This window comes from Pongo abelii, chromosome 7 (genome assembly GCF_028885655.2).
Source record: "Pongo abelii isolate AG06213 chromosome 7, NHGRI_mPonAbe1-v2.0_pri, whole genome shotgun sequence".
Lineage (NCBI taxonomy): Eukaryota > Metazoa > Chordata > Mammalia > Primates > Hominidae > Pongo > Pongo abelii.
This window is the reverse complement of record NC_071992.2, coordinates 103664439-103687007: the sequence shown is the minus strand read 5'-3', so window position 1 is coordinate 103687007 and position 22569 is coordinate 103664439. Positions and strand designations below refer to the sequence as shown.

Below are 22569 nucleotides of genomic sequence, written 5' to 3'. Positions count from 1 at the left end.
TTATATTTGTGCTTTATACCAAGATAAGAAAAATACTCTCCTCTTATATGCCCTCTAATTGCTAGCAATCACTGACCTTTTTACTACCTCCATAGTTTCTCCATTTACAGAATGTCATATAGTTGGAATCTTACAGTATTTAGCCTTTTCAATTGGCTTCTTTCACTTGGTAATATTCGTTTAACTTTTCTCCATGTCTTTTCATGGTTTCATAACTCATTTATTTTTAGTGCTGAATAATATTCCATTGCCTGGATGTACTACTGTTATTTATCCTTCCATCTACTGAAGGACATCTTGTTTGCTTCTAAGTTTTGGCAATTATGAATAAAGTTGCTGTAAACATCCGTGTGGATGTTTTTGTGTGAATACAAATTTTCAATTCCTTTGGGTAAATATGAAGGAGCATGATTGCTGGATCATATGGTGAGAATATGTTTAGTTTTCTAAGAAACTGCCAAACTGTTTTCCAAGGTGGCTGTACCATTTTATATCCTTACCAGCAATGAGTGAGAGTTTACATTACTCCATATTATCACCATTTTTTTTTTCGGCCATTCCAAAAGTTATGTGGGTGTGTCTGTTTGGTTTTTAAAAATCTCCATTTCTTCTTCAAATATTTCCACTTCCAAAATCTATTTTTTGGAATGACAAAATATATAGTAAATCAAAATCAAAGGTGGTGAGGGACAAAAGACTATACACTAGGGACAGTGTACACTGCTCAGATGATGGGTGCACCAAAATTCCAGAAATCACCACTAAAGAACTTATTCATGTAACCAAATACCACCTGTTCCCCCAAAACCATTGAAATAAAAAAACAAAAAATTTACAAGAAAAAATATATTTAATGGTTAAAGCTTTTACTTCTACTTCTTGATACTCTACCTGGGGATTCTATGAATCCTAAGAATATATGGTAGTTCTCAGATATTATTAATACAAATTGTTATCATTAAAAAAAATCTCCATTTCTTCTTCAAATATTTCCACACCTAAAGTCTATTTTTTTGGAATGATGCAATATACAGTACATCAAAATCAAAGCTGTAAGAAAATGATTATAATTTTTAATCACATATTTAAGTCTAAGATAAGGGCTCTGGTGTCAAGTGGTCTCAAGCTTTTAGAGTACAGCTAACCATGCAGTTAACTATAGGCAATCAATCACAGGAGCCATAAGAGCTCTCAATAGCCAAAGCTGGAACAATTTTAGCAAATAAATAAATGAGGTATAAAATAAATATTCAAGAGGCCATACTATATAAATAAATGAATAAATTAATAAAGACACACCTATAAAAATCTCCCTTATAGAATAAGTCCTAATAATTGATGTGCATGTTCTGCTCTCAAGAAACTAAAGCATAAATCCCTACTCCTGAAGTGACAGATGTGCAAAGCTACTTCCTTTCAAAGGGTACAGTATGAAAAGAGAGGGAGATGTTTACAGCATACAGTGGAGAAACCCAAGAAACGCTACCTTATTCAGGTGACCAAAGTTAACATCAATGACAATAAGTCATGTCCATAGTCTGCACCCTTAATGGGATGGCATTTTCCTCTGTTGTCTTCCTCCAAAAACATAAAATCCCAGTGTTAGTATGGGAAAAACATCAGACAACTCTCTGTTGAGAGACATCTATAAGATATGTGACCAATATGCCTCAATGCTGTCATGTATATAAAAAGTAAGGAAAATCTAAGAAAAGGTCATGGCCAAGAGAAGCACAAGGGAACGTAATTAATATTATATCATGGATGGGATCGTTGAACAGGAACAGGCCACTGGATAAAAACTAAGGAAATATGAAGAAAATATGGACTTCAGTTAATAAAGTATCAATATTGGTTTATTAGTGCAATGAATTTATCATTCTAGTGTAAAATGCTAATAATATGGAAACTGGGTGCAGAGTATGTGGGAAGGCTCTATACTATCTTTGTAATTTCCCTGTAAATCTAAGACTGTTCAAGAATTTTTAAAGGGGTTAGTTAAAAAATTAAATTGCCTAGACACTCACATGCAAAGGTAAAAATTATTATACTGGATAAAAACTTACTAGCAATATATTGTTTATATGAACCCATTTACATAATAGAACAAATTTAAGTTGAAAGTAAAAGGTGAGAATAGGTACAGCAAACACTATCAACCGAAATCTTGGTTGCATATATAAATATTAGACAAGAAGGGTTTAAGGATAAGGATACTTTAATATCAGAGAACACAGATTTAAAAAAATAAAAGTTGGGCCGGGCGTGGTGGCTCAAGCATGTAATCCCAGCACTTTGGGAAGCCGAGGCGGGTGGATCACCAGATCAGGAGATTGAGACCATTCTGGCTAAGATGGTGAAACCCCATCTCTACCAAAAATACAAAAAAATTAGCCGGGCATGCTGGCGGCGCCTGTAGTCCCAGCTACTTGGGAGGCTGAGGCAGGAGAATGGCCTGAACCCGGGAGATGGAGCTTGCAGCGAGCTGAGATCGAGCCATTGCACTCCAGCCTGGGTGACGAGCGAGACTCCGTCTCAAAAAATAAATAAAATAAAATAAAATAAAATAAAATAAAATAAAATAAATAAAATAAAATAAAATATAAAATAAAATAAATAAAATAAAATAAAATAAATGTTGGTCAGGCGCAGTGGCTCACGCCTGTAATCCCAGCACTTTGGGAGGCCAAGGCAGGCGGATCACAAGGTCAGGATATCGAGACCATCCTGGCTAACATGGTGAAACTCCGTCCCTACTAAAAATACAAAAAATTAGCCAGGCGCGGTGGCAGGCGCCTGTAGTCTCAGCTACTCGGGAGGCTGAGGCAAGAGAATGGCGTGAACCCGGGAGGCAGAGCTTGCAGTGAGTTGAGATCACGCCACTGCAGTCCAGCCTGGGCGATGGAGCGTGACTCCGTCTCACAAAAATAAAATAAATCAATAAATAAAAAGTTAAAAAGGAATATTTTATAATAATAATGGCAATCTTTCAACAGGAAGACAAAAACAATTATAAATTATTTATTTCTAAAATGTAAACTGACCAACAAGAATTGGCAAGGATATATATGCATTTTTGACAAGAGTGTATGTAATTGGTTTGTCAATATCTACTTAAGCATATTTTGACAAGCGTGTAATTGGTCTGTCAATATCTACTTAAGCTATCTATGTCTACCTAATAACCCTCCAATTTCACTTTTTTTTTTTTTTTGAGATGGAGTCTCCCTTTGCGGCCCAGGCTGAAGTGCAGTGGCACTATCTCGGCTCACTGCAACCTTCGCCTCCTGCGTTCAAGTGATTCTTCTGCTTTAGCCTCCCGAGTAGCTGGGACTACAGGCGCGCGCCACCATGCCCGGCTCATTTTTGTGTTTTTGGTAGAGACGGGGTTTCACCATATTGGCCAGGCTGGTCTCGAACTCCCGACCTCGTAATATGCCCACCTTGGCCTCCCAAAGTGCTGGGCCAATTTCACTTCTTAGTAAATAAGAGAAATGTATGCATACAGCTATTATGACATGTGTAAGAGGGGCCGGAAAAGACTCTCTAAACAGGAATAGAAATGAATAAAAGCAGCTGTCTGAGTAGGGGAAAACTCGAGAGAAGCAGCGGAACTCTTGTTTCAGATCACGCGATTCTAACGAGAGTTATGTCAGGGCACCTCAGAGCATTCAGGATTTGGGCCAAGGCGACGAAGAATCTCGTCCGGGTCGACCTCATATGCACAGGCGCAGGCGCAGGCGCAGCGGGAAGTTCTTCCGTGCCAAGTCGTGCTTGTAAAGAAGCGGTACTTCCTCTTACTCCCGGGACAGAACTTCCCCTCAGGAGGGAGAACATCCACCGAACGAAATGGAGAGCAAAAGACCGCGACTGCTCGAGGAAGCAGACAAGCAGAAAAAGACAGTCAGAGTGGGACTCAATGCACCTTCCATGCTACGAAAGAACCAGCTAGGTTTCCTCAGATTCACCAACTATTGCCGTTTAGCTCGTGAGCTGCGTGTAAGCTGCATGCAGAGGAAAAAGGTCCAGATTCATAGCTGGGATCCCTCCTCTTTGGCAAGCGACCGATTTAACCGCATACTGGCGAATACCAACACTGACCAGCTCTTCACAGTGAACCAAGTCGAAGCTGGAGGCTCCAAGTACGGCATCATCACCATGCGAGGCCTGACGACCCCTGAGCTCCGGGTATACCCGCACAAAAGCCTCTACGTCCCTAATCGGAAGGTGAATTCTATGTGCTGGGCCTCACTGAATCACTTGGATTCCCACCTTCTGCTGTGCTTCGTGGGACTTGCAGATACTCCAAGCTGTGCCGTGCTGCTCCCAGCGTCGCTGTTCATAGGTAGCTACCCAGGAATGCGTCGGCCTGGCATGCTCTGCAGTTTCCAGATTCCTGATGCCTGGTCCTGTGCCTGGTCCCTGAGCATCCACGCATATCACTGCTTCAGTACAGGCTTGTCTCAGCAGGTCCTGTTGACCAACGTGGTGACGGGACACCAGCAGTCATTTGGGACTAGCAGTGATGTCTTGGCCCAGCAGTTTGCAATCATGACTCCTTTGCTGTTTAATGGCTGTCGCTCTGGGGAGATCTTTGGCATTGATCTGCGCTGTGGAAATCAAGGCAGGGGGTGGAAGGCCATTTGCCTGTCCCATGATTCAGCAGTGACCTCTCTGCAAATCCTCCAAGATGGGCAATTCCTGGTGGCATCAGACATGACTGGAACGATCAAGCTGTGGGACTTGAGGGCCACTAAATGTGTAACACAGTACGAAGGTCATGTGAATAACTCCGCCTACCTGCCCCTGCATGTGAATGAGGAAGAAGGAGTCGTGGCGGCCGTGGGCCAGGACTGCTACACGAGAATCTGGAGCCTCCGTCATGGCCACCTGCTCACAACCATACCCTCCCCATACCCCGCCTCGGAGAACGACATTCCCAGTGTGGCCTTCTCTTCTCGCCTTGGGGGCTTCCGAGGAGCACCAGGGCTGCTCATGGCTGTCCGGGAGGACCTTTATTGTTTCTCCTATGGTTAATTCTTCAGGGTGCAGCCCGGAGGAACGTGGATTTGACTTAAAGAAGTGAAGAGTATCGTATTACCGTTTCTATGAGCGCATTTTAAGAGATGTTCGGTGTTTGTAGATCCCATCCATCCGGCTGCTAGGGGTAAGGTGCTGTTTTATGTAAAGATAGTTCTGTAAAGTTGTTTCAGTTAAACTGGGCTTAGAGAGCTTGAAAGTCCTTTTCATAAAAGATAACTATTTCCTTTTCTTGTTGAATACCTTAGAATAGTTATCCCCCCCCTTTTTTTTTTTTTAACAAAAAATACTTTTCTAAGGACTGAAGATTGGCAAAAACTAAAATAAATGAAAACTGCTTACACCAGAAGCCTTTTAGAGAAGCATGAGACTGTTTGACTAGTCCTACCTGGGTTCCAGAAATACATGCATCATCTGTACTTGAAGAGGCCAGTGGGAGAGGAGAGGAGGGGGAGGTCATTTATCTGAGTCTCTACAGAAGTTCTTAAGGCTACATTTTGGAATCATTAAACTTGGCCTTCTCAAACTCAATAGCAGATCTCTGAGATTGTCCTTTTATTATTTTCCATAGGCAATGTGAGGAAAGGTGGATCTTTTTAAATAATAGAAGTTTTAAACAGTCCTTAACGTGCTTTTGTTGAGGCATCTTCCAGAATGTAAGGTACAGCAGCTCCGGTTTCTGTTACTGTGACTTGAATGTCAGATTCAAGGGCTCAGTGTCAAAGATAATTGGCTTTGACTTTTTGTAATCTAGGAGCGGCAGTTTGTGAGATGTTTATTCAAAGTGTTAGCCTGTTTTTCTACCAACAATAAGCTAGAAAAGACAAAAAAAAACAAAAAACAAAACAAAACAAAAAGTATAAGTTAGTGGCTACTTAATAGCCAAAGCCTGGAAATGATCTGACTTTACAATATGCTAAAATTGATAAATAATTTGTGCTATAATCATACAATTGGATAAAGCATAATATAAGGCACAATTGCTATATGAAACTGTGGATTAATCTCAACATGTTGATTGTAAATGTGGGTAGAAATGAGTACAAACTGATTCAGTTCTAAAGTTCAAAAGCACTAAAAACTTACCTATGGTGATTACAGTTTGAATAGTAGGTATCTCTGTGGAAGGAAGAAAGGATATTGTTTTTTTTTCCCTTTTACTTTTAGGATATTGTTTGGGAAGTAACATGGGGAAACTTTAGAAATGCTGTTTTCTTTTTCGTGATCCTTGATACATACGTATTTTGTATGTGTATACACTTCACACTTTATATAATACCTCAAAAATAAAAATATGAAAACAGTACACTGTTGTAAGTTGGTCAGGAAAGGGAATGATTATGGCTTGGACCTGACTATGAGAAGTAAAAATAATCAGAAAAATCAGAATTGATTGCATTGGAAGATCATTCGAAGGTAGTATTAGTAAGACTTGATGATGAGAGTAATCTAGAAAGTGAAAGACAGCATAAAGATTGCAGCTTTTTTGTTAACTTTAGGACTGGTGGATGGTTGGTGTCATTTACTAAAATGGGGAGGATTTGAGGTGAAAAAATTTTAGGTGAAGAGAATAATGCTGAGTTTTAGGCAACTATTAAAACGTCCAATTCTATAGATTAGAGGTGATGTCAGGACATAAATGAGGTTAATGTAATATTACATATTGATAGAGGAATAGGTCCATAGAGAAGATACAAAAGAGTGGTTAGGTGCATAGATCTTTGAAATCAGTTAAATTAGTTTTTGATACTTGATGTGTGACAGGAGAAATTGTGTAAGCTGTACTTGTGTGACGGGAAACTGTGTAAGCTGTACTTGTTATTTCTTTGTAAAATGTCTTAGATAATAAAACTAAATCATAAAGTAGATATTGGTTTAAAGGATGTATACATTGTCCCTTTTACATTGTAAGCATTCAGTAAGAACTAGCTGCAGATGTAATTTTTTTTTAAAAAGTCCAAAAGCAGCTATGGGCAGTTGACAAAAGAAAACGTAATGACTACGTAACTTGCGAATCTGTTTATCCTCACTTGCAAATAAAATAAGTGCAAATAAAGCAATGATTATGTATTGTTTTCATTCATTATTCTAGTACAATTTTTGTTTATAGCAGCTTTATTTATAATTACCAAAAGCCAGAAACAAACAAGATGTTCCTCAAAAAGTGATGGATAAACAAACTAGTATACATACTTATATGATGGAATATTACTTAGTAATAAAAATAAATAAGCTATTAAGCTGCAAAAAGACATGGAGGAATCATGAGTACTTATGAAGAAGCCAATCTCAAATGCTATATATGTATAATTCCAACTATATGGCAGTCTGGAAAAGACAAAACTACAGAGATGGTTAAAAATATCAGTGGTTTCCCAGAGTTCAGCAGGAAGGGAAAGAGGTCAATAGGTGCAGTGCAGGCATTTTTAGGGTAGTGAAATTATTCTGCATGATACTGTAATGATGGATGACATGCAGTGTCAAAGCTCATAGAACTGTACAACACAAAGAATGAACCCTAATGTAAGTTATAGGCTTCACTTAATTATAATGATCAATATTGGTTCATCAGTTGTAATAAATGTGCTACACTAATGCAAGATGTTAATAATAGGGCAAATTGCAGAGTAGAGAAGTGGTATATGCTCAGTTTTTATACTGTCTATACTATCTGTTCAATTTCATGTTAACACTTGCCTAAAATAGTCTATTAATTATTATTTTTAAAAATAAGTTACGATCACAGAAACCAGAACAATGTGGAACAAGTTGTTCTTGGGTTGGATGACATGTACACTTGAAAAATCCATCAATAAGCATCACTAAGACCGACAATGTCCATGAAGAAGATAAACCTTCCCTTCAAGCTGCAAGCAGAATCAAGTTCAGGTCCTGCTAGCTAATGATGATGGTGATATAAGACTTAAAATTAAGGCATTAAGGCCTATTATTATTATTTTTTTTGAGACAGTATCTTGCTCTGTCACCCAGCCTGGAGTGCAGTGGCATGATTCAGCTCACTGCAACCTCTGCCTCCTGGTTCAAGAGATTCTCCTGCCTCAGCCTCCTGAGTAGCTGGGATTACAGGCAGGCACCACCACGCCTGGCTAATTTTTTAATTTTTATTAGAGATAGGGTTTCACCATGTTGGCCAGGCTGGTCTCAAACTCCTGACCTCAGGTGATCCACCTGCCTTGACCTCCCGAAGTGCTGGGATTACAGGTGTGAGCCACCGCACCCTGCCTAATATTTGTATTTTTTAGTAGAGACGGAGTTTCACCATGTTGGCCACGCTAGTCTTGAACTCCTGACCTCAAATGATCCACCTGCATAGGCCTCCCAAAATGCTGGGATTACAGGCGTGAGCCATTAGTGAGCCATTAAGGCCTATTATTATGCAATGCCTTGAAATCGATGAAGTCAAGAGGAACTCTGGTAGCCTAATGAATATTTTTCCTTCCCACTCTGCTCCCACAGATAAGTGTCCTAGCCTATTAACCCTTTTTATTAAGGGGACTAGGCGCAGTGCCTGCTTATTTCTGACAAGCAGGTTTACGTTCCTGCGGGCCCATAGAATTATGCAAACAAGCCAATCCCGTTCTCCCACAGCAAACGGGTAACCTTAACATCTTACAGCTACAAAGCCTATCTCCCTGATTGTTCGCTTTGTTCTCAAATGCAAACCTGTATGACCCTGTGCAATGTGCAATGTCGTCCTCCCTCAGCCTGTGAGTCTATGTGACTAATAAACTGCTACCAATCTCATCTGTCCAGGGGCCAGCCATCTCCGTAACCCTAGAGTTAGAATTCCTCCCTTACCAATGGGATGACTAAGAAGAAATTAAAACAGAAGGGTCTCATCTATGAGTAAAACAATGGTTCCACACACTGGAACCCCTAATAGGCTTAGGCTACTCAAAATTTCTTACAGGAATTGGAGAGAGGTCACAGAAATTTGCTGATGCACACCACGGGCAACTGTCAGCTGGTAGAGTTGAAATTGACTTTGTCACAGGTTGTAGTGGCTACATAACTCTGGTAAAGTCCTCGGACAGGTGAGGACATGCAACTTAGCTCCAGAAAGTGTTCAATATATCCAACACTCATAGGAATCTCCCCAGTATGCATATTTGGATGAATGAGATTCAGTTGTAAAGGCTACTTTTTAAAGAGTGTCTCTCTGGTGTGTGTTAGGTTTCGTTTCATTCCTTGCATTCCTGAAGTCTTTCTCCAGTGTGAACTTTCTGGTTCCAAATAAAGTTAAGTCTTTGGCTGAAGGCTTTCCCCAAATTCATTTTATTTATAATGCCTATCTGGATTGTGAATTTTCTGCTGCTGAATCAGAGCAGACATTTGGTTTAAGCTTTTCCCACATAAGGCTTTTCTCTGTAGCAAACTTTTTGGTGTCAGATGAGGTTGGACTTTCTACTAAATCATTTCCAACATCTGCTTTACTCATAAGACCTTGCTGCATTCTCTGGTGTTGAAAGAGGCTTAGAGATATGGTTAGAGAATTCCCCACATTCACTTCATTAATTAAGCCTTTCTTCATTATGGATACTTTGATGTTTAATGAGGCTGGAGATGTGAAAAAATTTCCAAATTTGCTGCATTCTAAATGCCCTTTCGAATTCTTCAGTGTGAACTCTCCAGTGCTTAGTAGGTGTGTGGTTGCGGATAACTGATGTCTCCCATTTGCTACACTCAAAAGGCCTTTCTCTAATATGAACTGTTCTGTGTTGAGTGGAGTTGAAGCACTGGCTAAGGAAATTCCCACAGTTGTTTGGCGTATAAGGGGTTTCAGTGTGAACTCTCGCCTGTATGATAAAGTTGTATTTATGATTAAGTAATTTTCTGCATTTGCTGTTTTCATAAGGATTTTATTCAGTATATATTCTCTGGTGCTTAACAAGTATTTATTGTGGTTAAAGGCTTTCTGATGCTCAAGACTTCCGTAATGCCTTTGTCCAATGTGAAAGGCCTCCTCCCACCTGGTGCTCCTGTGTTGCACCCCTTCCCCACTGTGAGTGACCTGATGCTTGAGAAGACCTGAGCTGGTCAGAAAATCCTTCTTACCCTTCCTATATCTGAAGGGCTTTTATGACAGGTGAACTCTGTAGTTCTTCAAAACTCAGTTCCTGCCATCTTTTCTTATTAAGGGCTTTTCCCCACTATGCAGCTTCCGGTGTTGGTAAAGGTTTGCTCTGAACCAGAAGCCTCTCTCATGTACACGATATCTTTCAAACTGGACCACACGTTGCACTGGAGTGGGCCTTATGGGTAGACATTCCTGTCGTGGAAGCCTTGACATGTGACACTCCATGTACAAAAACACTGTGTTCAAAAGGTGCTTCCTCAGGCTTTACTCTGCAAACGAGCAGGTCAGGCTCTCTCCAAGCAGTTTTTGCCATGGCTGAAATCCTGTCCACATAATCAGGCACCATATTAGTCTTATAGAGCTTCCATAACAAAATACCACAGACTTGGTGGCTTAAGCAATAGACAGTTATTTTTTCACAGTTTTGGAGGCTGGAAATCCAAGATTGAGTTGTCAGCAAGTTTGATTTCTCCTGGGATCTATCTCATTGGCTTACAGACAACTCCCTTCTTGCTGTGTGCTCACGTGGCTTTTCTGTGTGTGTCCAACCCTGGTGTCTCTTCCCCTTTATATAAGGATACCAGTCCTATTGAATTAGGACCCCAACCTTAAGGCCTCATTTAACCTTAATTAACTCTTTAAAGGCTCTGTTTCCAAATACAGTCACATTGGGGGTTAGGGCTTCAATACATGAATTTGTTGGGGACACAATTCTGTCCATAATACACACCTAGAACTCTCCTAACAATTGGATAATTTCATGGGACCAGGAAGGTGCTAATATGTATGGTTCCTAAGTCCTCCTGCAGTTATATGAACCTAAATTATAAGAGCCAGAATGACTGCCACCACACTTTTTTTTAAGGTAGAATTTGGTTGTAAATGGGAAAGGGAAAAAGTACCCCCATACGTAGTTGTGAGGAATGTAAAATTTAGATACTCCTAGAGGTTCACTTAGCAAGACGTAGCAAAATTTTAGAACTTTGCATAATTTTAAAATTAAAGTAATTTCATTTCTAGGAATTTGTCTGCCCCAAATTAATAGACATACAGAGATATTTATTTTCTACTATTTTCCTATATACAACATGCAATTTGATACATAAACTATATAGAAGAATACATTTAGATAGGAAAATATACATTTCATATATGCCATTCTGACATACAATTATTTGCAATTTATCAATATTATAAGAACTTGAGGGGAAAGAAAGAACTAGTATGTTAAATATAATATTGTGATATGCCCTAAGATGTCTTCACATGAAAAATGCATTTTAGAGAGAAAAAGCTGAAGTATGTATTTGTAGTGAAAGAGGGACATTTTTTAAGCAAGTGAACAGGTAATTGTGGCCAGATTGTCCGAAGATCAAGTGAAATAGCCATCCTTTGTTTTAGAAAAAATTATCAAGATAGTTACAAGAAAGTAAGATAACTACCTACCTAAAAATGATAATTTTGAATGTAGATACTATGGAGTAAGATGCAAAATGTAATATAAATTGGGTTTATCTTCAGCCAAACATTTTTTTTGAGGAATTAGACAAAATATTCTCCTAAAGATTTAGACTAGAGCTGCTTTTCCCCACATGGTTTTATTTATACAGAACAACACTGATTTCAGAAATTATCTTGAAAACTATTGGAGTTGCCTTGTCCATACCAAAAAACAAACCAAGAAAAAAAAAAAACAACCCAAAAAACAAACCCAAAACAATCCCTCTCTAAATGACCACATCCTGTGAGTGAGGGAGGGAGTTTTCCCTAGAGGAAATGGCCCTTCCCACTGTCCTTCCTGTTGTGGAGAGAATGGTGGTTTCAGGAAAATAAAGAGAGAGAGAGAGAGAAAAAAAAAAACTTTCCACTACTGGGGGCCAAAAGGTTGAGAGACTTTGTGGTGAATGTATCTAGAGATTTTCCTTAGCTATGTGTGGGAGTAATAACTAGTTCTCTGACACGTGGAAATAATCAGGAGATTTTCAAGACCCTCAGACTAGGTCAAGGTTCTTTGAGTTCAAAGAGATAACACTGCTATTGCCAGTGAAATACCTTCTCTTCCTGATTTTAAGGTCAATTACTCCTGTGTAATGGAGACTCATTTCCTTGCCTGCTGTCAATGGTGTGCTGGTAAATGTTTAATAGCCAACTCTGGGGGTGTGGGCAGGGAGCCCTGATTGGTAGCATTTGCAGTTTTCATGGTGTAAGTATTCCCACTTTGGACAATTTCAAGCTATTAATGTGATGCTACATGTTGAGATGAGATGTACATCGTTGGCTCTGCAGCCAGTAGTAAACTGTCTCTTGGCATGAGAAGCCTGAAGTGACAGAGCAGTGCTGGACCTTAACATTGAATGGGAAAATTGCTGTGCCTCATTGCAGGTTATTTTCTTTTGGATAATCATAATCACTAAATCATGATTTTCCACAGAATTAAGTTTGCAAGGATAAGAATCACAGATTCTCCAAATGAGTCACAGGGAGTGATGGTAAGCTGAGCGTCTCCTACTGCCACCCTTTGGTTCCTGGGCCTAGATATTCTACCTATTGGGTAGAAAACCATATGATACTTATTGATGCATACATACCATATGATATTTATTGATGTAGGATGTGTACTGCATTCTGGAAGATGGTTCTCTATTCTTGCAGTGTTGTATCTCTAAGCCGGTCTTTAAGAGTCTTATAAAAAGGTCATTCCATTGATCTATCTTGCCGTCAGTTTATTTGTTAGAATGTTCCCCTAAGCTATTAAACATTAGACAGGCTGTAGGCCAAGCTTGTCCAGCCTGTGGCCTGTGGGCTGCATGTGACCCAGGATGGCTTTGAATGCAGCCCAACAAAAATTTGTGAACTTTTAAAAATATTATGTTTGGTTTTTTTTTTTTTTTTTTTTTTAGCTCGTCATCTATCTTTAGTGTTATTTTATGTGTGGCCCAAGACAGTTCTTAACAGTGTGGCCCAGGGAACCCAAAAGATTGGACACCCCTGCTCTAGGCCCTGATCTCCCTTTTCTTAAAACACTTGCTTTAGAAAACTTATGAGTATGTTTCATCCCTGCCCCTTTGAGATGTAAATGTTTCAAAAAAGCCTCTTGCAAGTTCTACATCCCGGAATGTCTTAAGGAACTGGGAGCCATCCCTTTGAAATAAAATCATCAAGGAACAGAGTATCACTGTCTCCTAGTCTGGGTGCGAGATTAAAGAGCCTACCTTTAATAAGCACCATTTAGCAAACAGAGGAGGCCTAATCACAGAGAAAAACACTTGGAAACTCAGGAATAACTCAATGTGTTTGATAAATTTCAAAATTTCAATGATCAACCTCCCCTCTAACATCCTCCTTTATTTTTCGGTGTACTCACCCCAGTGATCAGAAAACACCCTGCCTTTTGTAAAATTCAGACTGAGCTCTGTCTTCTCTCCCCAGTTGTAATAGCTTTGACAAAAGTTTTCCTTGACTGATTAACTTTGTCCAGTGTAATTTTTGCCTTGGCAATGGATCTCTTTGTTCAAGGTGATATTTTGTGAAATGCTGTACAGGTAAATCTGACACTGTAAACTTTTGTCTACTAGTGTTAGCTGAGGCCCTAGAGGCAGGAAAGGCAGACTATACAGGGATAGATGTGTTTTTCCAGTCAAGATAGATCCTTGCTCCTTCCACAGTAGAATGAATCCAGTGTAAGTCAACTTGCCACCAACACCAGTCTGGTACTTGCTTCAAAAGTGATGGTGCTGTATTGGTGAATTTTAACTTTTTTCTCTGTGACTAGCACATTACATGTTCAGCAGTTGCAGAATCTGGATTGGCCTTATGATTGTGACACCACATTACCGAGCCCAGGCGTAGCCTTCCCTGCCATCATAGTTACATGAGCACATAGAGTCAACACTGGAATGGTTCACAGAAAAGACAAGCTGTGTTAAGCTACTTGAGTCATTTTGTCTACTTGGTTTTTCAGTGCTCCTTAATGATGGATGCACTCTGTTGGACATTAACACATTGATACAAAGATCCTCACACTTGGGCCTCACTCAGATAGATATGTTCACAGATATCCATTACACAACCCTAATATCTAACCACAAATGAAGCCCTTTGTCAGTGCTAATGAATCCGTGCATATTCTTACCTTGGGACACTTCTCTTTCCGACGAAGTCTATAACCAAAGGGATTGCCCAAAACTCTGTCCATTTGAGTAGATTTTGCCTCACCACTCCCTTTCAGTACCTCCCTTAAGTGGCTTGACAGGTGTATTAGACTCTTTTTGCTTGGCTATAAATAAATACCTGAGACTGGGTAATTTATAAAGAAAAGAGGTTTAATTGACTCACATTTCTGCAGGCTATACAGGAAGCATTATGCTGACATCTGGAGAGGCTTCTGGAAGCTTAAAATCATGGTGAAGAGGGTAGAAGCATATCACGTGGTGAAAGCAGGGGCAAGAGAGTGAAGGGAGAAGTGATACACACTTTTAAACAACCAGATCTCATGAGATTTCACTCACTGTTGTGAGAATGGTACTAGGAGGGATGGTGTTACACCATGATCCAATCATTTCCCACCAGGCCCCACCACCAACACTGGGGATTACATTTCAATATGAGACTTGAGAAACTATATCAACCGGAAGCTACATTAACAGGAAACTGTAATGCATTTTTGGTTTGGACCCACACATTGAACCAACCTACCCATAAACCAAACTTGGCTTTTTCTCTCCTCTTTCAGCTAGGTAAAAGTATTCCTCATATCTCTCTAAATGTGAGCTGAAAGAGAGGCTCTGGTGTAGTGGTGGTAGATAACATGGATATCTGGGCATCTTGCTATAGATCTTACTGTATCTTCAGCTTTTCCTGCCTTCTGGTTGCAAGATGTAGAAGCCACTTTATATGCTACCAAAGAGGTCCTCTGGCTTTTACATGCTGCCAAAGAGGTCTTTAATTGGTGATTAATTACCCTCAACCTTCATTTGCCAACACAACGTCAATAAATCCCACCAAGAACTATCTTATTTTATATTTCTGTAAGATTTATTAGATTTACAGTTCCTCGCTCATTTCCCAAGCACCTGACGTATGCATCAGCCAACGCATTAACTTCCACCAGTATCCCATTCTCATTCACCATGGGTGAAAATGTAACAATTTTACAGTTATAGCATGTTTGGGGATGTTATTGTTTTTATTTTCTAGGACCACTCCTGGAATCCACTGTTTTGGGTCGTGTGTCTCAGCATGGGACTCAGAGTTACATGCAAGATTTTTCTTGGGGAGTGATATTAGTTTCTTAAGGCTGTTATAACAAGTTCTTGGCTTAAAGCAACAGAAATTTATTCTGTCACAATTCTGGAGGCTGGACATCTGAAATCACATGTCAGGTGGGTCACACTCCATCTGAAGGCTCTAGAAGAGGATTCTTCCTTGACTCTTTCAGCTTCTGGTGGTTTCTTGCATTCTTTGGCTTGTGGCATTACCCTCACTTTAACTCATCATTGGGAACAAGATGCCTGGAGTAAACTTGGGCACTGCATGTTAATACCTTTTGGCTTACTACAATTACCAGAGAGGCACTTAGTTGTTTTACCAGCAGCAAACAGCAGTATACACATACACACATATATATCTATATATATGTATATATACACAGATATATATGCATATTACTATACATATATACAAACATATCATATGTATCATCTAAATTATCTATACATATCATATATATGTTATTTATTTATTCATATATTTTTATATATATAGAGAGAGAGCAATGTATGATATTTATTCTAAAGAATTGACTTATGTGATTTTGGGGGCTGGCAAGTCTGAGCTCCATAGGATAAAACAGCAAGCTGAAAACTCAGGCAACATTTAAACTTGCAGTCTTGAGTTTGAACTTTATAGATCAGGCCAGCAGGCTGAAAACAGGCAGAATTTCTATGTTATAGTCTTGAGGCCAAGTTCCTCCTTCTCTGATAAAACTGTTTTTCCTATTAAGGTCTTCAACTGATTGGATAAGGCCCATCCATATTATGCAGGGTAATCTGCCTTATTAAAGTCTAGTGATTATAAATATAAAATACCTTACAGCAACATCTAAGAAATGTTGGTAACCAAACAACTGGGCACCCGTAGACTAGCCAAATTGATATGTAAAATTAACTCATTACAGTATTTGTCTCTTGGTGGTAAGAGATAGGATTCTATTTTTTTTTTTTAAAGTTTTCATACTTTAATTTTTTTGTTTTCTAGAGTTTTAAAAAATGTGCATACAATAATTTCTAATTTTAAAAGGTCAATAAACATTATATTATTAAAATATGAATGTATTTGCCAAAATGTTTTAAAGTAGAAGAAAACAATGTTGTAGAAATGAGTGAAATACCAGTACCTACAGAAAAACAAGCATACCAAGTATCAACTGATTTTTAAGTTGAAGTAATATTTTCATGTAGACCAGAAACTAGGCTTGTTCCCACGATTTTCAGTAATAAATCAAGTATGATGTGATGTTCTTTGAGTTGCTGCTGGCCATCTGAAGAATATTTCTCTCTTTGTTAAAATGGGGATAAAAAATATATTGCCTTCTCTTAAAGCAGTGTAAGTTAGCTAATGATTCCAAATGGTGCAGGTTATTATTAGACTGTTTCCATAATCTGTTCCATTTTTTATCCATTCCAAAATGATGTGCTGCTTTTCCCTCAAAAGAGTTGTTAAAATCAGGAACAGATTAAAGCCTGGGAAGCTCTTATTCCCACCAACTCACTTCCCATCGGTTATATTATGGAGAAAATTAGGCTTGGTAGGGTGTGTACACTGTTTCATGGAAGAACTCTGAAATCTAGTAAGGTCATTTTATGGCCATTCTCAGGGTTACAAAAATATGACTTATAATAAGAGGAAACTATACAGTGCTTCTCTCAGGAAGAATGACAACCTTAGGCACTTTATAATGACGAGCCTCATCACAAGCTTTGCTATCATCTTTAAGGCCTATATAAGCTTTTAGTTAGTTGTACTAGCATGTGCTTTTAGCTATTTGACCAACTAATAAATTTTTATGCTATCCTTCCACTCGATTATATTACCTTCAGGTAAAATCTTCTCTGATTGCTCTTGGGGTACAGTCTTCATGCTTTTGAACAACACTCAGTCCTAACAACTTCATGCTCTTCTTCACATTGACTGGCAAATTCCTCACATGGAACAGCAATCATTCTGAGTAAGAATTTTCTGCTAGGAACGGTGGCTCCTTCCTGTAATCCCAGCTCTTTGGAAGGTCCAGGCCGGCAGATTGATTGAGCCCAGCTTCTCCAGACCAGCCTGGGAAACATCAAAAGCATTAGCTGGGCATGGTGGTGTGCCCCTATAGTCCTAGCTACTTGGGAGGTTAAGGTGGCAGGATCACCTGAGCCTGTGAGGTGGACGTTGTAGTGAGCTGAGATAACACCACTGCACTCCAGCCTGGGCGACACAGCGAAACTGGGTCTCAAAATAAAAAAATAAATAGAAATAATAATAATAAATAAATGAAAAGGAAAATAAATAATTTTCCATAAGTCCTTTAATCCTTTCATATTACCTCTTTTTTCTTTTCTCCACCATCCTTAGGCAATAGAGTCTCTGGGATAGGTCAAATTGAAAAGAAAATTGCCAACACTGGCTCTTAATCCTATAATGGAGAGGGAAGCCATTGAAAATAGAAATGAGTAGACTTTCTTTCTTCTTTCATTTTCTTTTTTATTTTTAAGACAGTCTTGCTCTGTCGCCAGGCTGGAGTGCAGTGGTGCAATCTCGGCTCGCTGCAACCTCCACCTCCCTGGTTCAAGTGATTGTCCTGCTTCAGCCTCCTGAGTAGCTGGGATTACAGGTGCCCACCACCACGCCTGGCTAATTTTGTTATCTTTAGTGGAGATGGGATTTTACCATGTTGGCCAGGCTGGTCTCGAACTCCTGACCTCAAGTGATCCACCCACCTCGGCCTCCCAAAATTTCTAGGATTACAGGCGTGAGCCACTATGCCCAGCCAGAAATGAGTAGACTTTCTTTGAAATTCTTTTTAGATAATTTAGCTGAACACGAAAAGTTCTGTTGACATTGTTGATATTATGGTCACAGTTCCCCTAGTGATTTATATTATATCTATTTATTCAGATAACATTTATTTGTTCTGCCTACCTATTATATTTAAAATGTCAGTTATTTACACTTCACTGCAATCACACTTTTTAGAAAATTTATTTTTGATGCAAAAATGAATTATTAGGTTTTTTTAGTCATATGCTAATATGTGTTCTTTCCTTATTTGTCTGCGCTGGAGTGGACTAGTTCAAAGTATAAACTCTTAGAATACAGAAACCATGATTGTACGAAATTTCACCCCAGGTCATAATGGCCCTGCACAATTCTTAGTAATGCAAGAAGACTAAGATGCTAATAATGGACTCAAGTGCAAATTAGCTGCAGCAATAGTAAAACCTCCTGCGATAGAAGACTGTTATCATTTGAAACCAATGTAGTTTTGTGATGCTGCAGGAAGGTATAGCAAAATTGGCTTGCTGTTGTAATTCCGTTTTGCCTTACCTCTCAACAACTTGTCATGTGCCCTGCTAACTACAGGACCCACATCTTTGCATGCTACTTGGAGTGTGCTTCTGTGGGTCATATATTGCATTTGACATGTTATGTTATATACATTTTAATACGTAAATCCACAGGCCCTATGGATTTCATAGGCATTAGAAATAATTTAGGAAATAATTTAAGCCTTTGATTCTTTTTTTTTTGAGATGGAGTTTCGCTCTTGTTGCCCAGGCTGGAGTGCAATGGTGCGATCTGCACTCACTGCAACCTCCGCCTCCAAGATTCAAGCTATTCTCCTGCCTCAGCCTCCCTAGTAGCTGGGATTACAGGCATGTGCCACCTCGCCCGGCTAATTTTGTATTTTTAATAGAGACAGAGTTTCTCCATGTTGGTCAGGCTGGTCTCGAACTCCCGACCTTAGGTGATCCGCCCGCCTCGGCCTCCCAAAGTGCTGGGATTACAGGCGTGAGCCACCGCGCCCGGCCAAGCCTTTGATTCTTAACCATGATATGACATCCTCATGTGTCATAGACAGCAATAATGTGTGTCACAATAAATTAGTACTTCTGGAACAATTTACTTATGTACTAGAGTAAATTCAAAGTTATCTTTGAAATAGTGATATTATCACTCATTATGCTGTCTTTGAGTAGAAAAAAATGCAATGACAGCATTTCAGGGATTAAAAAAATCTTGTATAAATTATATTCAAGCAATTATGCTAAGCAAGGAAAAATTATTTGTTACATATTCCATGCTGTATACAGTCTGGAAAACTCAGATCTTGTCTGATCTCCTCCCTTATGGGAGAATAAACGGCTTAAAATAGTTAAAAAAAAAAATCAAGAAGTGACAGCTAAGAAAAATTAGAACCTATGCCTACTGGTTCCCCATTACCATCATGAAAGCCTAGACAAATTCTTCTGAAAACAGAAGAATGGAGATAAACATGCAGCATATTTGATGATCCACTTCGTCTGTGAAACTCCTCATAGTCTTAAAAAGAAAGGATGAAAAAGAGTCCTATGTGGAAAGCAGTTTTTGAAAAGCAATTGTTAGGCCAGGCGCAATGGCTCATGCCTGTAATCCCAGCACTTTGGGAGGGCGAGGTGGGCGGATCATTTGAGGTCAGGAGTTTGAGACCATCCTGACCAACACGGTGAAACCCCGTGTCTACTAAAAGTACAAAAAAATTAGCCAGGTGTGGTGGTGCATGCCTGTAGTCCCAGCTACGCGGTAGGCTGAGGCAGGAGAATCACTTGAACCCGGGAGACGGAGGTTGCAGTGAGCCAAGATTGTGCCACTGCACTCCAGCCTGGGCGACAGAGCAAGACTCCATTTCAAAAAAAAAAAAAAAAGAAAAGAAAAGCAATGGTTATGTATTTGTAATCTTAAATATAGAAAGAACTTGATGTGTAAGAGTTACCCAGAATGTATAATAATATCAGGTATTCAAAAATGGCTCCTATTCCTTCTATGGGTTCAATAAATAAGAACTCTTGTTCCTGAAGTCTGGTACCCAGGGAGCAAAGATTAAAACGTGAGCTTAGACTTTTAAGTGTAACTAAATTAGTCTCATGTGGAAATTTTCATAAAAGGAAATTCTCATTTGCTTTTATAAGAGTTTCCTTTGATTTCAGATATCACTTATAACTGCTTAATAACGTATCAATACTTTAATATTAAGCATTTGGTTAGTTCTGTCAAGTAGCATATCACTATATTGACTGAAGAACATCTCATTATGCTGGTTTCAAAGGTTTTGGTTAGAGGAGCTTTATGATTTGTTATGTAGGCCATAGTTGAATTATTCTGACTAGAATTTAATAGAGATTATAAACACAATGATTAAGTCAAGATTAATGTTTCAATGTGGTTGATGAAGTCTGAACAGAAATTCAACATGCATCAAAGTTATTTTAGACATTACTAAGGATAACATTTTTTGATGGTGATATTTTAAGTTAATAAAAAAGGAAAATAAAAATCTTTTATTTTTAATTCATATGTAATTTAAAACATGTCTTTATTGATTATATACTGTGAACAAGGCTATTGTGCTAAGTGCGGTAAGGTATTCAAAAATTATTGGAGAATAAATCCTTATCTCACCCCCAAAAAGGGAAATTTAAAACACTGAAATATAAATTGAATTGAAAAGTTGATGCTACCACAGTATTTAAAAAAGATATGAAAAGAGAATTGTGGTCAGTCCTATTCCCACTACAATAATGTACCTTAAACAAGAATTCATATCTTTAATAAATACCCCAATTTTGACTTTTCCCCACTGAGATGTTATCACACTGTGCTAAGGTAGTGTTCTTCCTAATTGTGGTATAAATAAACAACCTTGTATTATCAACATTTTTTTGGGTAACATTTTGGAGAGTGGCATTCCTCAAAATTAGTTTTATGAGGATTTTAATAAAGTTAAAACAGTGATAAAAATAAATCAATTAAAGACATTTTAACACAAAATTTTTAAAAGTTTATTTATTTTAAACATAGTGTAATGACACTCCCCACCCCAAAATGGCAGCTCTGAGAGATCATTAAAAAATGTAGTGGACACTTTTCCATTTCAACTTGAGAATTAAGATTTTATCTACACTTGGTAGATAAAATCTACCTGTTTGCTCATTATCACACGAACCTATTTTTATGCACACAGTATTACCAAATAACATTATCTAGCTTAAAATGCCAGGAAAGCCAAATTTTTGCAGTAGTACAAAGGTCAGCAGTGGGATTAACATTTTAGCTTTTATTTTGTCAGTCCAATCCTGCAAATTCCTGGATCTTTTGAGTAAGTAGAACCTTGCATGTTGTATCCTGAGGATAAAAATCAATTCCACATGCCTAGGATATAAACGACCAACTTTGGTTGCAAAACACAAGTGAAGGCTTCAAAAGGTGTAATTTAAAGAGCATTTTTAGCTTCCTAATTACTTTATTGAACTTTTTACTTCCTTCTTAAGTAAAGATTGTTTCTTGTTACAAATGGCTTTCATTAGGAGATGTGTCCTTTTTATCTCTGTTCTTGGAGAAAACAGGCTATTCTGAGTAAATTGGCAGGAAAGAGAATATGGAAAACTGTAGTATTGGTGAGTGAGTCAAGACCTTGGCTTTGTGTATTTGATTTATATTAATACTTCAAAACAGTACAAGAACCTTTAATACTCTGTTTAGGTTATCATTAATTACACAAATTCTACTTTAGCACAGCTGTTTATGATAGTTCATTCCAGTGTATTTTTCCTTCTGGCTTATTGCTAATTTAAACTTTTCATACATTCTTAATAGAGGAAAAAAAATCACTTATTCACTTATTCCCAAGACAACATCTCATACACTACAGAGGAGTAAAAGATTGTTATTAAGAAATATGGCTGTTGAGGCCCGGTGCAGTGGCTCACGCCTGTTAATCCCAGCACTTTGGGAGGCTGAGGTGGGTGGATTACGAGTTCAGGAGATGGAGACCATCCTGGCCAACATGGTGAAACCCCGTCTCTACTAAAAGTACAAAAATTAGCCTGGTGTGGTGGTGTGAGCCTGTAGTCCCAGCTACTCAGGGGCCTGAGACAGGAGAATCGCTTGAACCCGGGAGGTGGAGGTTGCAGTAGGGTGAGATTACGCCACTGCACTCCAGCCTGGGCAACAGAGCGAGACTCCGTCTCAAAACAAAACAAAAAGAAAAGAAAAGAAAAAGCCGGACACGGTGGCTCACGCCTGTAATCCCAGCACTTTGGGAGGCCAAGGTGGGCGGATCACCGGGTCAGGAGATCGAGACCATCCTGGCTAACATGGTAAAACCCCATTTCTACTAAAAATACAAAAAAATT

General features: G+C 38.8%; 1 protein-coding gene across 2 annotated transcripts in view; it reads left to right on the top strand.

Annotated features, from left to right (window-relative positions):
- The window catches only part of DCAF4L2 (DDB1 and CUL4 associated factor 4 like 2), a 135064-nt gene that overhangs the window by 28295 nt on the left and 84200 nt on the right, over nt 1-22569 (top strand). Inside the window, exon 2 of one of the 2 annotated variants that reach the window (XR_008509178.2) lies at nt 3218-5167. Coding sequence is in view for 1 of the 2 variants with exons in the window: in XM_002819248.5 (XP_002819294.1) it covers nt 3850-5037 (1188 nt within the window). In the remaining variant the exon portion in view is untranslated. Of the gene's footprint in view, nt 1-3217; nt 7093-22569 lie in introns of those variants that run through there. The other variant, XM_002819248.5, reaches the window with a different exon arrangement.